Here is a 24724-nt window from a genome sequence, read left to right as displayed (position 1 = left end):
CGGTAATTATTTACTAGAAGCAGTAACATGATTACAGAGTGGGGAATTCTAACAAGGTGGAGGGAAGAGTAGGACAGTTACTATAAGAAGGAGTGCAGGATCGTCGAATTATGTGATAGCATCAATAACCAAGAGTACGGTCAAGATGATGAACAGAAATTATTCGGTTGTCTTTTTCGCTTTAAGTCTTCTGATATTGTGCCTATCTATAACATGTAGGGCGGCTGATCAATATACTACGAAATACGATAATATTGATATCGATAAAATATTAGGAAACGAAAGAGTCTTAACTCAGTACTTCAAATGTTTAATGGGTGAAGGAGCATGTACTAATGAAGGACGAGAACTTAAACGTCAGTATTATAAATATTATATTATTATTAAAAATATACAGAATTTATTTATAATTGTTTTAATAATTTTTGAAAATTAACGAATTGTTCTTGTTTTTGGAACAGCCTATATTATTTAAAAAAATCCTGTAAAATATTAAATAGTTATTAAGGTTTTTATTTCATGTAGATGAATAAGTAGATTTTGTATTTTCCTTATTGCGTGAATTAAAATTTTTTATTTCTTATTTATTAACCAATTAATTCTTTTTAATATAATTATTTTAAAAATAATTATGTTTAAAATATTTAAAAAACTTTTATGTTTAAAAAAAATGTTATAATGCTGTATTCAGCTTAAGTCAGTACTCAGACTTGAATTAAACATATAAAGAGATTTATTATTCTTATAAGTTGATAAATATTTTTCATTACTTCACTTTTCATTGTTATTTTTTTGTTGTACATTGTTGGAAATAATAATTAAGAATTAGTTAAAAAAATAACTGAAATAATTAATGAAAAAAAAAAGACTTATTACAATGCAGTATTAAAAATGGATAAAAAGGAAACCGTTTAAGTGAGTTTCAGTAAAAGATGTTATAGCGGTTACAACAATTTTGATGAAAAAAATAATTTCTTAAAGTTAATTATTTGACTAAGATCTCTACATTACAATTTGCTTCTCTTAGAATACTCTTTCTTTCTTTTTTTATCGTTTTTTTTTAAAATTATTCATTTTAGTCTTAATTACAATTCTTTATATTTTTATTTAAAATGGCATCTATTCAGAAACAGTTATCTTTAAAGATATTATGACTACTGTTATTCTAAAAGTTATTAATTACTGTAAATGTTACTGGGGAAAAAATAATTAAAAATATTTTTATAGAATAATAATTTTTATAGAACAATGCTTAATTAATACATTTTTCATAGGTTAGCTGAATAGTAAACATCAATGGTTGTCACAGTAGTTATTCTGTGATTCGATAAAACTGAGGTTCAGATTTCAGTAAAGATATAGTACTATATTTATGTGCCTAATTTGTAAGGATATTAATATATATATTAGTTTCATATAACACGAATATGAATAAAAAAACTGGCAAAATGTTACTTAACCTTTTCTGATTTACTCTAGACAAATTTTTATTTCAAGTACCTCATAGAGATTTTTTTAATATTAATAAATTTTTTTTTATGCAATATTTAGAGTACAATTGCGAAAAAGATCAAATTTATCAATAAAGAAAAACAATTGGGTCCAATTTATCCTCCTTGATTAAATAACATTTTTATCTTAAAGCACTTCATATTTAAAGTATAACTAAGAAAATAATAAAATTCTTAATAAAACCTTTTGGTTTTCATTTAACCCTCTTTTCCCAGATTCCTGATATCATTTTTAATAATAGCCTCAACTTGAAAACATTAGATAAAGTATCAGAGATTATAAAAAAAAAAATTCTTAAGTTGGGTCCAATGGGATCCCGTTTTTAAAAAAACGTTCCTGCGCCTATAAGTCTACATTAATACTAGAAATATTTGAATTTTAAATCTTGAAAATTAAAGTTTTAAAAAAGGTATATTTTGGGTACGAGTCCAATTCAATCTTCTTAGTTTTTAGAGTTTAAAATTTATTTATTTACTTCAAAAAGTTAGCCTGATTTGGTGCAATTTTATTGAAAAAGACTAAACAAGATTATAGTTAACTAAAAAAAAAATATGGTTATTTTGTCCAGCTGAGACGAAAGTCCGGGAAAAAGGTCAATGATTTTCAAGATATGAGACAAAAAATGTTAAGAAATAATGTTGAATATTCCCCACCCGTAAACACTGTTAAATTCGAAAATGTAAGTATTTCTCATGCTCTAAGATCAATTTTCTACTACCAGTACACAAAAAGTAAAAAATTCAAAAGTAAAAAATTTCATTTTTAAATTTTGTTCAAAATTTAATGCCATAGCCATTTTAGTAGAATTTATGTAGAACTAGTACAGCGATGTTATTCAAAGTATAGGCCGACACATTTACGTACTTGCCTAATATTTTCAAAAAATTATTACAACTTTTTTATGTTTTTTAGACTATGTTTAGGTGTGCAAACACTCTGATTCCAAAATTTTGGGTGATTGCTATAATTTCCTTTTATAGCTTTGCTGCAGCATCAATAAAGCTGTATCATTGGTAAAGTAAAAATAGGTATAAAAGTTAAATATGTATAAAAAATAATTCTGAAAATATCAGTAAAATTATTTAATTAATCAATGAATAGGAAAACAAATATCGACAAAATATTTAAAATAAAATCCGACTAAAAAAAACATTTTTATAATTGTTTCTTGAAAAGAAAAATACACCTGAAGAAAACTGACTAAATGTTATAAACCGAATTAATGAAAATGAATACTAAAATAGTTTTAATTTTCAAGAGTATAATATTAAACTTTTTCTTATTTTCTATGAAAAGCAAGGACTGACATATTCCAGTATAAAATAAATAAATAAAAATTAAAATGTTATTTCATATTCATAAATTCCCTATCACATTTTCTGGGGTTAGAGGATCACACCATCAAAAATGAGATGTTTTTTTATAATAAAAGTAATACACCTGTACTTACTCTTTTGCTAAACGTTTTGGTATAACTTAGTCAAGATCAAATTAAAAGTGAAATTTTTTTATTATCAGATTGTTTTGCTAATTTTTAACAAAATAATTGCAAACTCATTGTGTTACCGGTAATTCTTGATCGAACAAACATATATCTATATAATTGTATATTTCTTGTATGGGTAGACTAACAAGATCTTTACACTGATCTAAACTTAGATAATAGTCTCTTGTGAGGCAGTTAACCTTGAATTAAAAAAAAAACAAATTATATGTATGCAAATAATAATTCTTAAATGCTATTTAAAATTCTTTATTTTTATTTATTTTTTTTGTTATATGTTGGAAATAATCATTGGTTCAGTGACTGAATTTTGCTTGCCACAGCTGTTCCCTTCATTTTCCGAATAATATTATACATAATTTTTAATCGCTTCGGTCATGCACTTGATTTGCTCATTTTTTTTTTTTTAAATATACTATTTCTATAATGATATTATATAAACACCTTATATGGTAATACACCAGTAATAATAAACATCTATATGGTTAATACAACAATAATTCATGTACGATTGTTAGGCGGTAAATAGACTGAAGATTTTATATTTAATAAATGTTGGATAAAAACGCCTTTGTATAATTTTTATAGTTGTCAATTATTACATTATAAAAAAGCAGCAAAAGCTAGCACTATGAAAATATTTATATTGTAGTAGTTTCTTTATTATAAGAAGTAATATTTATTTGTGAACTGATTTGCAACCTACAATAAAACTAGAAAAGTATTTTAAATAAAATATTAAATTTCAAACAGCTTGAGATAATTTTTTTAATTGCATACGCATAATACTGATTGCACTTGAAGTGTGATATTAGCCTTTATTACACTTTCCCTTAATTGTGTTTATATATATAGTTATCATTTCTAATTCCCATTGAAGATTGTCTTTCGAGTATCCAGTAAAAAAAAAAAAAAAAAAATGGAGATTTTCTCTTATTATTTGGAATATTTAGTTTTACCTCTATTATTAAAATTTTAAGATAAGAAATTTTACTTTTATTTTCTTTCTTTTTACTTTAACTATGCATTAATTGATATAGGAATTTATTTATTATTTTTCTAAGAGTCTAAAGACAAAATTTTTCTGCAAAATTGTAAACTTTTTTTTTTTAGATTTATTACCAATTATATTAGCCAATCTTTAAACATAGCAATTTGAAAGGAATTAGTTTACTTTAATGTAATATAACTTAAAGTATATACTACTACTTTAAGTTAATGAATTGATCATAATAAAATTTTTTTGATCATCTGGAATATATATTGTTCTTGTACATCGCTTTAAGGAATTTTGAGTTTTCTAAACTATTAATAATGTTAATATTTTACACTTAGAGAGAGTGAGAGAGAGAGAGTGCGCGTGTGTGTGGGTGATTGGTCAAGAGTGTATCTATACACTCTCTTATATAATATATATATATTATATAAGTCTGTAATTTATAAATACAATTTCCATAAATAATTAGATAAAGTAAAATGCATTTTTTTTTTTGACAGAATAAGGTGCACTAATTTATTATTTTACATTATCACTCTTTTATATATGAATGTGTGTTTGTGTGTCATGTAAAGAACATGAAATAAAAAAGTCACTAGTATGATCTTTTTCTGATAGTGATAATATTCTATATTCAAGTAGTGTGTATGATGAACAAAGTGAAACTACTACTTTTAGATTGAATACCATTAGAATTTCGGTGGCATTAGCATGTTAATATGATGAAGTATGTTTTTATTAATATTTTTCTTTTCAAGAAAATAGAAATAGAAATGTTATCTCCTTTCTTTTCCTTATAAAAATGGAATAGATGTTTATTATTCATGCCAATTTCATTATTAGAAGTAATTAGAAACTCATACCAAAATACCTACATCCGTTATGTCATGAAACCTAACTGATGTAAATTATAATTCAACACAGAATCATATTTAAATTTTTAAGATTAAATGTTGTTTAAAATAAATACTTTAACGAAGAATTACATTAGCAGACAAGTATTATTTAGGAATTTTTTAAATTTTACTGAAAATTAATTAAATACACATTTTTTTGATATTACTCAAGATTTTCAAAAGAAAAAAAATTACTAAATTCTAAAATTTAAAAATTAAACTCAATTAAAAAGTTAATCTTAATTATATAAAAAAGATTAATTTATTATTTTTGTTTAATTTTAATCTACTCCATCTTTTTAATTACCGAAAGGGGTAAAAGGATTATACGTGTAGTAATAATTATTGGAAAAGCTAACGATTCAAGTTTACGTTTCAGTTTGCATACCCTGTTAAAGGAAGGCTGAAATGGATCAATGAAGAAAATAAAATAGAAGATTAAATAATTAACTAGTTCTCATATAATTAGTTACCGTTCTTTTCCTAACCTTCTTTCTGATTATTTTTAATTAATAAAAACAAATCTTTATAATCGATTTAAAAAAAAAATATATACATACATTTTTGATTTATTTTTATTCACTTATGAAGCATCGAATCAATTTTTAAACATTCGACTCCTGATCAATGAATTGAAAAAATACAGTGTTTACAAACATACACTTTTGTATTTAATTGTGTATTAAGATAGGGTACTGGAATCCTAGAATTAAAATATCCTAGAATTCCTAGAATTAAAATATGATTAAGGTAAATCTAACTTATCAAAGGCTGCATTAGATTTTGTTACATAACGTTCAGACCGAATTTAGTGGTATTTTGGTAAATTTTCTAGCGAGCATTATTTTTCTAAAAATACTATATTGGACTTCCAGCCACTGATCGGTTAAAACAATATTGACTAAGAAAAAAACCTTTTAGAGGGAATGATGGTTAATGTACCAATATACCTTTTTATTTTTTTAAATGTTTTACTCTGGGTTTCTTGTGTTAAGTTAGCATCGTATTCAGGAATGAAAGAAGAAAATGAGAATCAAATAACACACACACACACACATACATATATATATATACAGACAGACAGACACACAGAGAGAGAGAGAGAGACAGAGTGAGAGAGAGAGAGAGAGAGAGAGAGAGAGAGAGAGAGAGAGAGAGAGAGAGAGAGAGAGAGAGAGAGAGAGAGAGAGAGAGAGAGAGAGAGAGAGAGACTTTGTGCACGCGTGCGCGCGCTCGCACGTGTGTGTGAATAAATCATTATATTCAGGTATCACTTCACCTGATAAGCTATTCAGCTTATCAGGTTTTAGTAAAACCCTCAAGCTGCTTTGGTCTTGCGTCTAATTCAAATTTATGATCTCCAAAAATATGTTCAGTTTTCCTTATTAATTAGAGAGATAAATATTTTTATTTATTTAATTTCCATTACTGTCAAAACAGTTTTAGGAATAATAAATTTCGTATTATTAAATAGTGAATCAATTTTTTTTTTATAGTTTTAGCCTATAGAATTAGACTTTTTTTAAATTACAAGGCTTTAGTAAGGTGGTGATAATAGCTTTCCACTACACTGATAGACAAAAAAAAAAAAAATTTAATGTCTCTCTAAGTGTGATACCATTTCCTGAATTGCTTTTTGCGTACATTGAAGATCTGTAAATACAAATTTTCTATCACCCTTAGTTTTAAAGTAATTACGCTTCAAAAAAATTAAGGGAAAATATAGCTAAAATCTGTCAAATTTATAATTTTGCATGGCCATACCTGTGTTAGAATGATTTCGCTGATGCTTTTCTTTTATGAATAACCTTTGCACATTCCGGATTAATGTCCAACTGTAATCGGCTGGCATGTTAGTATTCCATTTACCTTTATAGTGGCTTTCCATCACCGAAATGTCTTGGTGGAAACGTTCACTACGTCTCCGAGATTGTCCGGGAAAAAATCCAGATGTGAGTGGAGGAAATGTATTTTCCAAGACATATTACATCCCATAGCTCTGTATGAAGTAAGAAGTTGGTTAACAATATCGTGGTAATTGTCGGATTTTTGTTTGGTGAGAAAATGTTTGCCAACGTCTTTAAATGAAGCCCAAGCTGCACTTTCTACATTATTTAACATTGACTTAAATACATATTCTTTGACCAACTCTCTTATTTGAGGACCAACAAATATTCCTTCTTTAATTTTTCCTTCACTTACATTCGGAAATTTCTGCCAGATGTTTTAAAATCTGGGACTATCCTTCTTCATTGCTTTTACAAAATTTTTCATTAGTCCTAGGCTGATATGGAGAGGGGCTAAAAATATTATTTTGGGTTCAACTAAGGGATCATGAATAATATTTTTCCCATTTGATGATATCTCGTTTCTTCCACTCTTTGGTAACATAATGTTTATCCCTAGTTCGGCTGTCTCATTCGCAAATAAAACACATACTTAGTATAGCCTAACTGCATGCCTAACAAAATAACTATAACTTTCAAATCACCATATATGTTCCAGCTGTTTTTTATAATTTATTTTTTCAACAACGTCTTTCATCGCATCGTATCTCTCTTTCAAATTAATACCATAAGCTATTGGTATCGAAGGATATTTATTACCGTTGTGTAGTAGAATCACTTTTAAACTATACTTGGACGAATCTGTGAAAAGGCGCCAGTCCTCTGGTTTATGAAATTGTTCTAAGTTCAACGTAAGGTCATAAATATTTGTGCAATAAACCAAATTATTTTCATAAATAAAGTATTGAGAAAGTTCTTTTTGTCGGCTTCGAAAGCCCGAAATTTTTGTATTTTTTTGAAGTAAATTCGAACCTTCAGTTTTGATCCTAACAGTTCAGCTTGATTTTTTGATAAATTTAAATGCCTAACCAAGTCATTTAATTCACTTTGTGATATAAGCTGTGGCTTATTGGAAGATAATTCAAAATCAAAATCATTGTTGTCTTCTTTAGTACTGCCTGATTCATTATCGCTGCTTTCGAAACATACATTCACAGGTGGCTTTGGAACTGAAATAATTTCACTCTGAGGTACAAGCCTGATTGCAGATTGCAATGAAGGATATTTCACAGTATGTTTAGATTATTTTTGGAAATTCCAGACACACTTGTTAAGCAAAAGTAACAATCTGTTACATGGTCGTTTGGTTCACGCTAAACCATAGGTATACCAAATGGCAGTCTTCCGTGTGCCTTTCAGCCATCCTCTTAAATATACAGAACAATTAGTGCATACTATATGAGGAGACCACGTCTTATCCTATCACCAATTTTTCACTGAAAATACCAATGATATGCTTTCTTAATTAATGGTGTAATGTTTTTTTTAATTTAATTTTACGTTAAACTCACCACATACATAACAAAAGGCATCCACATCATTTACACAATTTCGAGGCATTTTGGTAGTGCATTGTTAACAAACCAATAAGAATGAACAAAATTAATTCATTCCTAAATCCAGTGCTTAATACAAACAACACACCTGTGTTTTCAGTTACATGTTTTGACCTACACAGACATGATTAATCTTGTCCATGAAGGCTCACTCTTTAGTATTAGATATATCATAATATTTTAAAATTCTATAAAAAATCTTTAATTCTTGGTCCAGTATTGTTTACAAATTATGTTAACAAAGTTAAACAGTAAGAAATGAGGTAAAAAATACAATATAGGAGTTTAAAGTGTTAACTATACGTTGAAAAATGAAAAAAATCCTTTAATTAAAATTAAAAATTTTTCATAAATGGTGGTTGATAGAGAGATTCTGAGTTCATATTCGTTTTCAGCATCAAAAAAAGATTAAAATCATGTATTGCATCTTAGGAAACAAAAATTATGTTTATCAGTGCTATTATCACTGAAGTAAACGATGAATTTATAAACGTTATTAAAATAAAGACGAAAAAAACAACAAATTTATTAGGTAAATGTTAAATCAGAGCAATCTTTTTTCTTAAAGAACTATGTGATACGTTAATTATTTTTTTCCAAATGTATTACGTTTACCTATTGCTAATAAAACTGCTTACCAATAGACTTAGTGTTATTTTCCAGTAAATTGCCTTTTATGTTGATGTTAGTTACACATTTAACGACTGTTTTTTGTACTGGAAGTTAGCTTATTTATATGTGCCTATTAATATTTTAAATAAAGATAAAACTGAAAATTATAAAATCCTTTTTAAGAATTTAAATCGTCTGGAAAATAAACTGAACAATTTTGTTTTTTAGTAACATTTCCATTCTTTAAATTTTGAAGCCTGAAATCATCAAAAAATTAAGATTTTCATTAAAGTTTATTTTATTTGATATTAATAAACAAATTTTTTATATCTAATTAATTATTATTTTTTTTTAGTAAAAATATAAAAATTTTGTTAAAAATTCCTAAATAAATACTGTTAACCTATAAATATTATTTACATTTGAAGTACATAAATATGCACTTCTGTGTTATTTATTTATTTATTATTATTTTTATAACTGATTTTTGAGAAATTAATTTTCTTCAACTATGTTCAATTTTGTATGTTTAGAATAACTTTATTCTGTTTAAATGCAATGTGACAATTTGAATGAACTAAAATATTTGTTACTTATCAACATTAAAAAAATCCTTTTAAAAATAATGTCCTTTTATGTTTTAAACTTAATGTAATAATGTCTCAAATTTTATTGCTTTTTTAGGTTAAGTTATCATAAAATATAATAGAACTTTTTGAAAATTTGAATTAATTTTTTTCATTTAAAATTTTATTTTTGTAATTTAGTGTACTATTATATTTATATGTAGAATTTTAATGAATTGTATAATTTCTACTTAATTCCACACTTCCGTAAATAATACTTTCTATTGAATTTCACAAAAAAAACAAAATTAATATTATTATTAAGAAAGGTAGGTCGAAGTATTACGAAATTTTATGAGTTATGAAGTTTTATATATTTTTATGAGCTATATATATATAATTTCTTTAAATCTGCTTTTTATATATCAGATATAGTCACTACAACGTAATTATCACTTCTTTTACTCTTTTTGATTCATGATTGTATTCATTATTTAATAATAATAATAATAATATTAAATTGGAAACACAGAAAACTGCAGTAGGTCTTTTTGTAAAAACTGTTAATGATGTCCAATCATTACGGTTATTAAAAGCAACGAAACTTGGAGCCATGGACATTGAGGTATCTCCTCATGGTGTTCTGAACATCTCGAAGGGCGTTGTCATGTGCAGAGATTAGTTAAACTGCACTGAAGAGGAGATTGTTGATGAATTACACGATCAAGGTTTTATTGCGTGCCGTCGCCTAAACATGCGTCGGAATGGGAAAGTTCAATCCTTTACATCACATGTGTTAACATTCAATAAACCTTAGTGTCCAGAGAAAATTAAGGCTGGTTTCCACACGCTGGATGTACGTCCATTTATTCCAACAGTTCTGCGTTGCTTTGGGTGTCAGCGATTCGGGGATACGGCCGCACGTTGTACATGGAAACAGATTTGCGTGTGTGGTGAGCCGTTACACCCAGATGACTCGTCCAGGGATCCTCCTGTCTGTGTCAACTGCCATGGACACCATTCTGCGAAGTCAAGGAATTGTCCTACATATAAACAGGCAGTAGCAATTCAAGAAATTAAGACAGCACAGAAAGTGAGCTAATTCGAAGCAAGAAAAATTGTGCTTGCTAGGACACCTAAAACAGCTTCGTATGCGCAAGTTGCGGCTGCTACTGCGGCTTCTACTGCGGCTTCTACACATTCCATAAAATCAAATGAAGTGCTTGCAGAGTTGGCACCAGCCTTAGCCTACGATGATCGAACGAATCATCGAGGACAAAATGAAGAGATGTCCGTCAAGAGAAATTAGTCCGAAGCCTGTGCAGAAGAAAGTAAATAGACCTGTCGAAATTAGCACAGTAAAACCGAAATCTGTTTCTACAATTAAAGCAGTAAGTGAAAAGAAAACTGAACCAACTAAAGGAGAGGTACAGGAAGTAAAATCCCACACCGAGGGAACAGTGAAAATAAAAGTTATGATTTTGGAAAAGGAGGATTTTAAAAAACCGACAGCTGAACCTCCGAAACCACAGAGATCATTACCGGAAAGGGCGGGAGAATAGACTGCTCCACAAACTTTGGCTGTAAGTGCGTCGTCCAGCATGAACTGCGTTGTACTTTTGTCTGCGCAATCGGACCTGGTGTCATCTGACGCAGGGAGCAGGAGATCTTCCGAGACTTTCGGCGGGGGAACAGAAGACTCCATCTCGGAGTACTCGGACGCCATGGATGTCAACATCAAGGCCTTCGCAGGATGAAGTAAAGAACTAAAAAAGGATGGCCAAAGGGAAAACCGCGGCGATAAAATTAAAGGAAAATTGATTTTATATTTTAAATTCTATGGAAAAATTTCTAGATATGTATTTTTAAATAAATTTTAGATTGTTTATTTTTGATGCGAGATATTAAGTGACAAGAGCCCTTTACACTCTTGTCATAACTTATATATAATTATATACTGACGTTTTGGAATGATGATTTGAATGGTTTAAATTTACTGACGACGTTTCGAAAGAAATGGTTTCTTGTTTTTAAGTGGCAAGGACTCTTTATATACTTGCCATATTGTGTTCTTTTGGGTTTTATTCCTATAGCGAGTCAGTGTTTAGATGATTTTTATTGACAAGACAAGTCTTGACTATGTCGCTAGTGCTTTATTACAGGGAGGGAATAGTACCTGTTTTTTCTTCTTGTTGTGGATGGATGGGACGAATGACCACAGTAGTCAATGCTCCTAAAACTTAAAAAAAATAAAAAAATAATAACAAAATAATAATAATAATGACAATAATAATAATAATAATAATAATAATAATAATAATAATAATAATAATAATAATAATAATAATAATAATAATAATAATAATAATAATAATAATTCCAAAACAGTAAGAGAATGTTTAAAAACAAAAGAATAAGTATCCTTGACGTTATTAAAATATTAAATTAGCCAACAGACAGTAATTAATATTTTTATCAAGTAATAGATAACGTTATTATACCAAGGGAATCTGACAATGAACTGCTATAATAATAATTTAATTTTAAGGTACACGAATTATAGAAGAATGAGTAAAGGTAAATTTTACATTACGTAATTTCATCATGAATCAAAGTTGTCGGTATGTGTTTAATAAAAGGTCTTTGTTAAACCGATTAAGCAATGATAATAACAACAACTACAACAAAAACAACTACAACATAGCAAAGCTACCACATAAACATCATTATTGTGTAACTTGTTATTACTATTATTATTATTTGTTGAATTGAATATCTTCCAAACTTTCTCTATCAACTGGGACACTACAACCTCCAAGTTATATTTGCTTTAATCCGTACATAACATATCAGTGATAGGGCTATACAAACGTATAATATATAATGATAGACTGTTTACGTACGCTATATATATATATATATATATATTAGAGACTTTATATACAAAGCAACAAAAATGAATATTCTTCACATGCAAAGGTACAAAACTATCCAAGTTAATAAAATAAAGATATAACAAATTTTAGATTTGTAATGCGTTAAATGATTGTCTTTTGTTTTGTATTTAATATTTTCTTACTGTTTTTGGGATTATTATTGTTATTATTATTATGAAGTAATGAATACAAGAATGAATTAAAAAGAACTAATGAAGTAACAATTTCGTTGTAATGACAGTGTTACTATTTTAATATCAAGTTTTATGTAATACCAATTTCAATTAAAATATTTTTTATTAAATCCAAAAACAAAATAATCTAACTTATGGAATTTATGCTATTCGATTGTGCTTATATACAAAACGACTTTTACTGAAAACGAAAAATTATCTTGTGTAACAAAATTGAAGGAAGTATCATACATTTGCAAATAATTGTTTAATGGTTAGATATAATTAAAATTTTAAAAGACGAAAAATATACAATTTATTTGTTACAAAGTGGTTTGTAATATTATTTAAACAATGTAGCATATTATTTAAAATTGTGACAGTCTGAGTTTGTTCCTATTAAGAAGTTCTTTCTCTCATTAGACAAATAGCACAGTTAAATTAACATACATTTAACATAACGGAGTACTGCTGAGTCACGTCTTTTCAGTAACTATCTCTGTTCCACTTTTTACAGCTTGTCTGCTCCATAACAATGAACAATCGATAATTTAAGTACATAAATAAATAAATTAACTGATCTAAAAAGTTATTTGCCTTAATAATGAAAGAATTATTATTTCAGAACTCTTTTCAAAAGTGTAGAATTATCTACTCTTCTTTTTAAATGATCTGCGATATTGTAAAGACATGTTCAACATGACTGGAATTGGGTTTGAAATAATAATAAAAAAAATAAAGAAATTATGTAGATTCAGTATAAAAATTAGGTAATTGCGATACGTGTAAAAAATGAAGAAAAAATTTCAAAGACAGGAATGGGAAAAGGATTTAAACAATCGACATTATTTTTTAATCTTTGTATTAAAAAAAAAAAAATCAGTAAAAGAACTGAAATCAGTAACGGAATAAATATTCACAGAGGTAAAATAAAGCTATTAAAATAGCCTGATAATGAATCTCTAGAATAAAAACTACTTAAACGTTTATATTGAGTTGTAAAAAAAAAATCAGTTTTGCAAATAAATAAAAATAAAACCAAGTATTGCACTGAAATGTGTCAAAACCAAATTGCTCTCCACTTTAAACTTCCTTCTTTCATCAAAAAAGTATCCCAGTTAAATTGACAAACACATTGTTTGAATGTAACGGATTACCATTCAAGTCAAGTGTTATATTAAGAAAACATATTACAAAAAAAGTTGAAACGTTTTAGGTTGTAACATCACAAAAAGTGAGCGAAAAAAAAAGTCAACGCTGAGAAGCAAAAGAGAAATATTATTCAAGTAGGAATCTAGTTAAATTGATCTTAAATACAAAATTAAGAAGAAAGATAATTATTTAAGAAATAATAATTTTATAGCAAACTAGGCCGATAGGAAAAGCAAAAAAAGATAGAAGCTTTTGAAATGCTGTATTACAAAAAAATTTGAAAATTATCAAAATGTGAAAAAGTTACGAGATGAATAAGTGAAGAAAGAGAAAGAAATTGATGAAATGGAGAAAAAAAATTAATTATAGACGATAAATATCGTTTAGTAAAAAAATAATGGAGTAAATAATCGAGGGTACAGAATAAAAGTAATAAGAAAAAAAAATACTAAATATATAAAAAAAACAAATTATACGATTTAAGTAGATTTTATCAAAAATATTTACGCCAAAATTGGTTATATTTAATAACAAGAAATTTTTCGTTAAAATGAATAGTTAAGGCAAAGGTTTTGACAATATGATGAGGTAAAGAGGCTCCTCCCAAATACTAAATATGAATCTTTTCTACATACAATTTAAAATATTTTATTTCATGTTTATTTTTTTAAGGAATTCCCAATTTTATAGTTACAAAAATATTTCAAAAAAAAATAATTTAATTTTATTTCCTTATTTTTTGCCCAAATGTTTTTGAAATTCGTAAATTATATCTACCTCTGTTATTTATTTTAATTTAAGAAAGTTAAAATTTTATCATAGCTTATTCGTTTACATAACTTCATCGTTTAAATTTCACTTATCTCGATTCTTGCGTGAAGTCCGGACAAACAAATCAAGAGAAATAAAAGTCCTGAAGATTACCTATTACATTTGTTTTGATTAATATATCAATTTTTTATTTAATACAAAGATTATCATAAAAGAATAAAATTTATGATTTATTTAAGTAACTTACAAACACAATCACAATTTTTTTCTTTATTGATGAATAAGTCTCTATTCCTTAATGAGAAAGTAGAAATTATAATAACGTAATCCGTCTGTAGCAATAAACTTTAAGGTTGAAGACAATGATATTACAAGGAATTATAAACTAGTTGTATAAATGAAGGTCAGACTTGCTCTAACAAATTTGCTTTCACTTTCTCTATACTTTCACTCGTTTTATGAGCTAATATTTTTAATGTAACCTTTTAAGTCAGTCACTGCCATTATTTGTAATGATAAAAGTGAATTGATTTATCAGTTATTTTAAATAAAATTAAATATTATCTAAAAAAAACATTGTTGAAGAGAAAAAATAAGCCACTCCTCTGCTGATTTTAATTGGAATTAAGCAAAATTAAACAGTTTTTAATATATATTACAACACACACAAACAAACGCGCGCGCAAAAAATGTTACTTATTCCATTAGAAAAAAAAAAAAATACTCATTAAGTAGGTATGTTTTTGCTTTTACTGTAATTTATTTATTTAAATAATCGACAGATTCCGATTTTCATGAATTATTACGAAATAAAGTCTAAAAAGGTTTTTTAACATTATTTTTAATGATCCTGTCCAAATTGAATAATTTCAGGATTTTTCACAACACACAAATTGTTACGAGGTGGGTATGAATATTTTTAATAAAATTTATCCTTTTCAGATATTTTTAAATATCTGAGACAAATTTCGATTAATTTTGCCTAACAAAATACAAAATTCTTACTACGCTAGAATTTTAAATCGGTTTTCTTTTCTGTTTCATATTATTATTATTATTATTTTTATTAAAGTTAATTTGTCAGTAAATATAAGATTATTTGTCTTTTAAATAAGATTTTATGTAACCTCTATATTTTAATCTAGTTTTTTATTTTTGTTAAAAGTAAATATTCATATGTTGCATTTGAACAGTTATATTTATGAAAAAATAAATACCTACATCTAATACCATGAAAAATAAGAAAATTCTCAAAACCATTTAAAAACGTTTTTGTAAGATATATAATGAATTGACTTTTCGTTTGTTAACTATCAACATCAGCTGAGACTGAGGGAATAGTATATATAAATATTCAGAATAGTATATTCAATATAGTATATTTATTTATTTTTCAGTTTTATTTTTCAGGTTGAAAATTTAAAATAAAAAAAATAAAAATTTTTATTAAGGATTAATATTTAAATTCATTTTTTGATATATAGTTTTAATTAAAAATATAATAATTAAGTTAATGAAAAAAAAAATTACGCGTTCGGAATACGCATAAAAATTCTTTTCAAAGTGATTAAAATGAAAACAAAATACATTGTGTTGCTTTATAAAAAACTTAACAACTTCTTAACTATTACTAAATTAAAAAAAAAGTCAGTGAAGTGTACTCTTGTATATGTTATATTCTTGCATTTAACGTTTTTGTTTATGAAATAATATTACACAATAAAAACGAGTTCTAAACGCTTTTATATAAATTAAACATATTATGTAAAATATATAATGTTTGTGTATTATAGAAGAATGTGAATAGAAATTGTTACGCAAAAGCACACCTGTAAATTTTATGTATTTATATTTTGATATTTCTTAATTTCGGACTGGCTTTTAAGCCTGTACTGTATTATTAGGTTATGATTAATATATTATATGATAAAAATATAATATACCTATATATATTTCAAGTTTTCTTTTTATACGAATTGTAAGTTTTATATCTTATCTATTAACTCAAATGTCAAAAAAATAAATGAGTTTAGTAATAAATTAGTTCTGAGTTTAAACTGGTTAGCACTTATTTGATAACTTTTATTTTTATTACGTACTCAATTGCTTGGAGATTTATATATTTTTTATCTAATAAATTAAATCCTAATTAAAAAATACTACATTAAAAATCGTTTTTAATTTTTTTTTTTTAAATTTCAACTCTTAACAGCCGGTACCAAATTAAAATAAGAAATTACTAATACTTAATTAACTTTTCAATTAGCAAATACTTAAAATTCGATAAGTTGAAGTTGAATTAAAAATTACACAATAATTAGTTTGCAGTATAGTATTCTTAAAAATTTATTTAAATTGAGTAATGTTATTTTATTTAAGATTTTTAAAAGCCTACAAAAAATACTTCTGTATGAAAAAAATGAAAGACAAAACCGGTGTTTTGCAAAAAAAAAGAAAGAAACTCAGAGAAGTAGTCTGAGATTAAAATGATCATGATCTATAAGGCTTTCTGTAATTTAAGAACACATATTATTTTTACGCTTAGTTTTACAATTAATTTTGTTGAAACTTTTCTCAAAAATATTTATATTTCAATATGATATCAAGTTTTAAATCAATATTCACTAACAATTTAATCCTAAACAATGATGGTGACAAAAAATGAAAATAAAAACATCTTGAAATCGTCTATATACAAAATGTTTTTTTGTAATCTTTCGTCAAGTATTCCACAAAAAATTTACAAAGGGACTATCAAAAGAAATTCTGTTAAAAGATCATTCAAAAAAAAGTTTTCCGTTTGGTGAAATTCAAGACTTAAATATATGTAAGAAAAATTCATACAAGTCGAATTGCTTTAAATTACTTTAAGTTTACTGATTTCTGGTAAAAATTACACTATGGAACGTTAATTTGTTTTTTATTCGGTAATAATTGTTTATTGATTATCAAATGACTGATTCATTAAAGAATCATTAATCATATAATGTTTATTCACGTAAGAATAAGTAGAAAATTTTTTTTACTATAACGTTACAGCAACTTTACAATCTGTTAAGTAAGATAATTGAATAATAAGTAAATTAAATCTACATGAACCAACATTAAGCAGCCACAGACTCAGTGATTTGTGATTTAATAATAATAACGAAACAAAAAATCCAAATCTAGTTCCTTATCAGACAACCCGTTAATATTCCAGATTGCTAATTTGAAAGTCCTTAATTTTTTCTCAAGATAACTCAGGAAAAGTGTGAACATCCTGTCCATCATAATTCCCATAATTTGCTCAAATTTGTGAAATATATGGTCTACGATATGCATGAGCCCATGAAAATTCTAGTTATCAGTAGTTTACTGATCATAGGAACCACTCATCTTAACTCGTTCAGAGTAGGTAGGACCGGAAGTATTCCGGTCCTACGTACTCTGAACGTACGTACACGAATTCGTATGCATTGGACCATTTCTCTTTTGACATACAGAACCTCAAAGCGTACAATTGTATAATTCAGAGATTTCACGTTAAAAATTTTCTTATTATTAGACTTTGGCTCTAAATCTACGAAATAAAGTGGCAACGTTTCTAATCTCATGGCCTAATTTAGTCAATTCATAAATGATTACCGTTTTGTCTTCCGAGTGATACATACCTCGCATGACCACTCTATATACCCTTTCATATTTAAGCTTGTATGTATAATGACTGACATTGTCCTAAAACATTTTTGACCTGATGATTTTATGTTTCAATGTACACCGGTACAACGTTTACAGTGGCCCGATCTCATTATTGTGAAAGTTTATTTTGTAACATTATTATTGGGAAATAAGCGTGCTAAGAAACTCTTCAATTCACATATGGAGCTAACGCCTGTCACAAAAATAGACTCTGACTCCAATGTTTTAATTTGAAAACCTTCACTTTCTACAATCTTTCAAGAAGACTAAAGTTGTTAGATGTGGGAACTGTAAAACTAGATTGACCGACTGACTGAACGCGAGTAGTAGGTTCTGTACGTTGGCGTTTTTTCGCCACCGGAACTTCATCGGTCTGCCAACTGACCATTTCGGTTTGCCTACGAGATACTGCATGGCAGGGAGGATTTGGCTCAGTATTGTCTGTAATGTCACCTTCACATTCTGTTCTTGATAGTCACTCATGTTATCGACAATGACATCTTTAATCAATTTACGCCACGCCAGTTTTCTAGGGTTCCTGTTCGAACATTTTAGCCCGCGTATTCCGTTGCTTGATAGGGTAGGGTTCACATGAGATAATATGTTGTTGCCTACATTCGATGATTCGCCGTTGCTATGAGTAACAGCTTGTAGCTGGTTCATAGCAACGCGCTATTAAAATAAATAAAATTATTACTTAATAAACTAAAAAGAAACTGAAAAAGAACACAAAACAAAATATGAACAAGAACACGAACACGAAAACTAAAACATACAAAAAACGAAAACTTATTAAGAGCCAGAGAAAAACACGTCTTCACTCTTACACATCAGCTAGAAAAAAAAAACTGATGTGGACACTACATGACGCCTATTACATTAAATATACACATTTTTTTAAAATGAAATGGACAAAAAGTTTTATTTCATTAATAACTTCTGATACTTAAAAAAAATTTTTTTTTTTTTGTTGTTATTGCATTATTATTTATCGTAAAAACTATTTTACAAAGGTTGATAATTATTAATAAATCAATTTGTTTAAATTAAAAAAAAGGAGAAAGTCCGATCGATCCGATGTGCCTTTCCCTTCAAGCTCCATATATTTCATTAATTAAAATTTTATTTTGCTGTAACTCTGGAACCAATGAAAATACGTATCACTTATGATATATTGTTGAAAATCATTCAATGAAGGCTTATTACTTTAGTTAAGAAAAAGTCCAAAATTCAATTTTTTTTTTGATTTTGAGCTTTTTGGACATGTTGGGTTCAGTCGATTGCAATCAAAACGGGGGTGCAAAACTAAATGTTACAACGGTCCTAAATCCAAAATTTCAACATCTTACGGCTAATCGTTTTTGAGCTATGCGAGCGAGATACATATGTACATACATACATGCATACGTAAATACAGATATCTCACCGAAATTAGTCGAAATGGATTCAGGAATGGTCAAATGGATATTTCCGTTGAAATCTGGAAACTGGAATTTTTTGCGATAACAATACTTCCTTTATTTCGTACCAGGAAGTAAAAATAGAAGACAATTTCGTATATAATATTTGTTGAAAATATTCTAGGTTAACTCGTAACGTATGTAATGTAACTAGTGAAAAATTAGAAATAAGCATTCAGTCGAAACTCTAAGTTAGCACTAAACAATGTTTATTTTGTTGTTTTATTTTAAGCCTGTTAACAACCGCCTTAACCTTATTTAGTCTTGCAGTTATCGGTGTACACCGTATGATTAGTACCGATAACACGGTCAGTAGACAGCCACTTGACTAAGCTAGTTATTAACAGAATTCTATTTTTGGTCTATATTGATCAATATTTATACGTATGTTTCGCAATTTATGTGTTCATTACCTCGATTTCCCATACTGTTTAACGAGTTCACTACTTTGAAAAATACGAGTATTTTATAATATAATAAATAAAAAAAAATAATTGAAATAAAATATAATATAATTATATAATTGAAATAAAAAAAAAATATATTTATAACACGATCCCTAAATACCCTTAAAACTAAATTCATCCCATTAATTTTTATGTTTATTTGACGTTAACTAAGCTGATTAATTACACAGAAATAAATAGAATGGATTTATCTATCTTATTGCTAATAAAATTGTCTAAACTATTTTGAAACTTCGAATATTTACCTCAAAATTCTCTGTCATAAATAACACTTTATCTTCTAAATTTGAATCCCCGTTGTTTCCTCCAAAATTACATAATCTTTACCCACAGTCCTAAGATTATTTAAATTTAGAATGATAAAATATACACTCCTTCACTTACAAAATATTTAGGTTTTGAGATTTACTCTCTTAAAAAAAATTCTAGAAAAATTAAGAGTTAACATAATTTATAATAAATTTTACCGAAAATAAATATACACATAAATTTTGGAATTTTATATAGTTTTCTTCCTAGTACTCGATAGCAACTGATAAATGAAGTAATACTCAATAAATTAGCTAGAGGTAGTATAATATTTTTTCCAGCGTAATTCGGTGGATTAGACTTCTTCAATATTGAAGTTTGTATGATATTTATAGTAACTGTAAACTAATATAATTAAATAAGAAGTTGAGTGAGAATTTGTTAATATTTCTTATGATTATGATATATTTTGTCGTATATTTTATTAAAAAAATCATGCATTTTGCGCAACTGATTGGTTTTGAATTTTCTTTTGTTTTAAAAATAACATAAACGAATTGTAATTTGTTATATAAATAATTATATATTCTGAATTTTATTTTCAAAATAATCGGTTTGCAATTGCATCCAATTTTTCTTGTGTTATTTTTCAAGTAACTTATTAGGATTCAGTTTAATAATCTCTTTACTGTAAATTATATATAATTTATGTAATTATATTGTATTATATATAATTTTATATATATATATATATATATATATATATATATATATATATATATAACTAAACCGGATATACTTCTTTGAAAATAAAAACAAAACAACTTTCATTATCTGTAAATATATTATTGATTTAATAACAACTTACGTCACGTGTGCTTTAAATTAAAAAACATTCTTTTAACTCGGCTTGATATGAAGTTATAAATAAGATTGTGTTACAGTTTACTTTTATTTATTTTATGATTTAACTCACAAAACCAGTTTGGTTATGAGATCCAGTTACCATACAAGAAAAGTAATACGTAATTTACAAAAAAAAAAAATGAACAAAAATTTTTTTTCTTTTATAAATAAATTTCACTTATGTACGTAAATGCAGATGTATAAAATTTATAATGGTTAAAAAAGCGACTAAATCGATACTTAATTAATTGATGTAGCTATTAATAACTGCTATAAATCTTGTATCTTCTCTTTCATTTTTAATTTCTTTGGAAGATTTCCAGAAACTAAGTTTGTTATTGGTAAAGTTGATCACTTTTATAGATTTTTCTTATCTCTAAAATATCGTCGTAATAATTAACTAAAATGTGAAATTAATTATTTTACGTTTATGCAAAATATATATATATATATATATATATATATATTTAAGTTATTTTTATAGAGGTTTACTTGAATAGTAAACTTTACTCAATAAATTTCCGATGCTTAAATCTTTTCAAAAGGTACCCTTTTTAGGTGTAGGGCTCTATACTAATAAAGAGTGATTCAAAAGTAAATAATTAAATTCTGTTGAATTAAAATTTCTTCTGAAAGTAGAGAAAATTCTTTAATAATTGAGTTGGGAATTACCTTTTATTTACCTTTGTTATGTTTTTCTTTTAGAAATCATTTCTTTTCCTACTTTATATACCATTAATAATTAATTCTGCGCACACTTAATTATTACAGTTACTGGGAAGCATAATATTTTTATTTTTTTTATTCTTTTTATTTTATTTTTTCACTTTTTATTAAATACTGATTTTTGGTGAACTGAGCTGTAATTTGCAAACTATCAAAGAGAATTCTCAAGAACCGTGAAAAATAAATAAAAAGATGCAAGTAGATGTTACCAATTCTTCTGTTTTATCTCATTTTATCCTGTCAGATGAGAACTAAATTTTATTTTTGATAGTATTTAGATTGATATAATTAAGCTAAATTAATATAACTTAAAAAAGTAACCTAAAAAGGAAAACATTTTTATAATTCTTATTTAAAAGTAAACTCTTAGATTTCAGAACCAAATTAAAGAAAAAAAAATCACTTTTCAACAGATTCCTTACATTAAAACCTTTTAACATCAATTTAAAAGAAATAAAAATTTAAAAATCATTGAAAACTTTTTTAAAAATATATTTTAAATTATTCTTAAAATCATCAGATTTATTTAATTTACAAAAATTTTTAGACTTAATTTTATGTAAAATATGAGCAGAGTTAGATAAGAATAGTTTTCGCGTGAAAAATTTGTAAAATAATGCAAAGATGAGAAACCTTCGTCTGAACTCAAAATCCAAGAAATAGAACGAAGAGTAGCAACTACAAAGAGATATTATGAACCAGTTAGTTTTCAAGAAAAAAAATAAGGAACATTCATTATTTTTAACCTTAAAATTTTCAACTAATTTTCTTAATTCATAATATGAAAATATTTTTAATATCAGAATGAGGTCCAAATGACTGGGGATATTTTTTGAATTAGATCAGTGAATGGTTCTAGAAATTTTTAATCAGACTGATTCTAATATTTTAAGAGCAGGAGTCTGTTATTTTTTAAACAATGAAATCAAAAATATTTCTGCTTATCTATTCCAAATAAAGCAATAAAATTAATAATAATTAAATTTTGTACATGTTAATTAAAAAATAAATCTTAATGTAATATATAATTAATCTATAATATCAGTATTTTATTTTTACTTTTAATTAATATGACAATTGATCTTTGATTAAGTATTACATTTTGTTTTTGTTTTGTGTACAGGTCTTTTACCAGATGCTATTGAAACCGGTTGTTCAAAATGTAATCCTAAACAAAGAAGTGCTGCAAAGAAGGTTATGTTACATATGAAATCAAAGAGATCACAACAATGGGATCGACTTATTAATAAATATGATCCAAAGAGCGTACACAGGCAGAGGTTGCAAGAATTTCTTAATGAAAAACTTTCACACTAAATAAATAATAATAAAGTATCTAAATATATTTTATTTGTGATGTAGAATAAGTTCGCTCTCTCTTTTTTTCTCTTTTTTTAATTCTTTTTTGTATAATAAAACAGATGATAAATTTAATTAAATAAACTTATTAAAATCAATTTCTGTTGTACTAAGTACGAGTAATGTATTTATGAATTACCCAACACAATTCATCAGTAAATTCAAAGTGTATTTTTTTTTTTTTAGTAAATAAATATTTGTATCAAATATAATTATTGTGTTATTAATTCTTATACAGCACGTCATATTGCAGATTTCAAATTTTTTTCGCAATTTCAAATTTTAATACTAAAAACGTATTCTATTAAAGAATGAAGTTACTAAAATAACCTGCCCTGATGAGAGAGCTTCCAAATTTTTTTAAAGAATCAAAAAACTTTTTTTTTTAAATTCCAATTTTATTTTATTTAAAATTAATTTTAGTGAATATTTTAATCACTTAAAAAGCCCTCTGACATATGAACCTTCAACTTTTCAAAAAATTTAAAACACACTTATGAATTTGTGATGCTAATATACTAATACTACAAATTTTTGTGTCGCTTTAATTTGCTGAGCGTCTTGGTATTCAAAGAATAAAATTAAAAAAAATTAAATATAGTCTAATCAAAATGGATTTAAATGTATATTCAATTCATTGCCGATTTTTCCCTTTGGCAAATCCATGGATAGATTAGGCAGTTCTATTCTCATATCAGATCTCTTAACAAGATTCACTTCATCTCTTCAATGAACAATTAAAATTTTTCTTATCTTCATAATTATAAATAAAGGTTGTTCCTGGTGTTCAAGGTTCATCCATTTTTTTCTTAAAGTGCATAAAATTCTTTCTATTTATTATATTAATAATTTATTTATTGGTTTTACCGAAGTTTCGTAATTTTTATATATATTTTTTCCTTGGATACTATTATCGTGTTTGAGAAATATGTTACTACATTCAAAATAATGAGGCCAGGTATAAAAAAAATAGTAATACTTAAAAAAATTCAGATACTATAATAGATAGCGTATCTGATTCAACTATGTGCTAATAATATTTAAAAAAAATAGTAATTTTATTAAATGATCTGTTTCAAATAATTTTTTAATGGTTGTTTAAATTTATTCAGGATATTCTTTTGGTATACAATCATAATATTATTTATATAATACATAACAAAATATATTTTACATGTTTCAACGTTTTTTGAAGTAATAGAAAGAAAATGTACCGTAAAACGTTTGCTGCGCAACAATATTTTAATATTTTAAACATATTTATGTTATCTATGAAGAATCGTAAAAAATTAAACGCTGTTTGGAAATATGGTTTCCATCGATTAAATGTTTTTTTTTTTTAAAAAGCAATTTC

The 24724-nt window shown here is 26.1% G+C and overlaps 1 protein-coding gene across 1 annotated transcript; it reads left to right on the top strand.

Annotated features, from left to right (window-relative positions):
- The first annotated feature begins 99 nt into the window (after positions 1-99).
- LOC142321805 (ejaculatory bulb-specific protein 3-like) lies at positions 100-23468 on the top strand. The gene is made up of 2 exons (XM_075360206.1): positions 100-356; positions 23135-23468. Exons 1-2 carry the CDS (start codon positions 146-148, stop codon positions 23326-23328), a joined length of 405 nt encoding a protein of 134 aa, XP_075216321.1. The 5' UTR covers positions 100-145; the 3' UTR covers positions 23329-23468.
- The last annotated feature ends 1256 nt before the right edge of the window (positions 23469-24724 follow it).

The sequence above is a fragment of the Lycorma delicatula genome, chromosome 3 (assembly GCF_047948215.1).
Source record: "Lycorma delicatula isolate Av1 chromosome 3, ASM4794821v1, whole genome shotgun sequence".
NCBI classification, from domain to species: Eukaryota; Metazoa; Arthropoda; class Insecta; order Hemiptera; family Fulgoridae; genus Lycorma; species Lycorma delicatula.
Note: the sequence above shows the minus strand (reverse complement) of the source record. Positions and strands in the feature narration are given on the sequence as shown.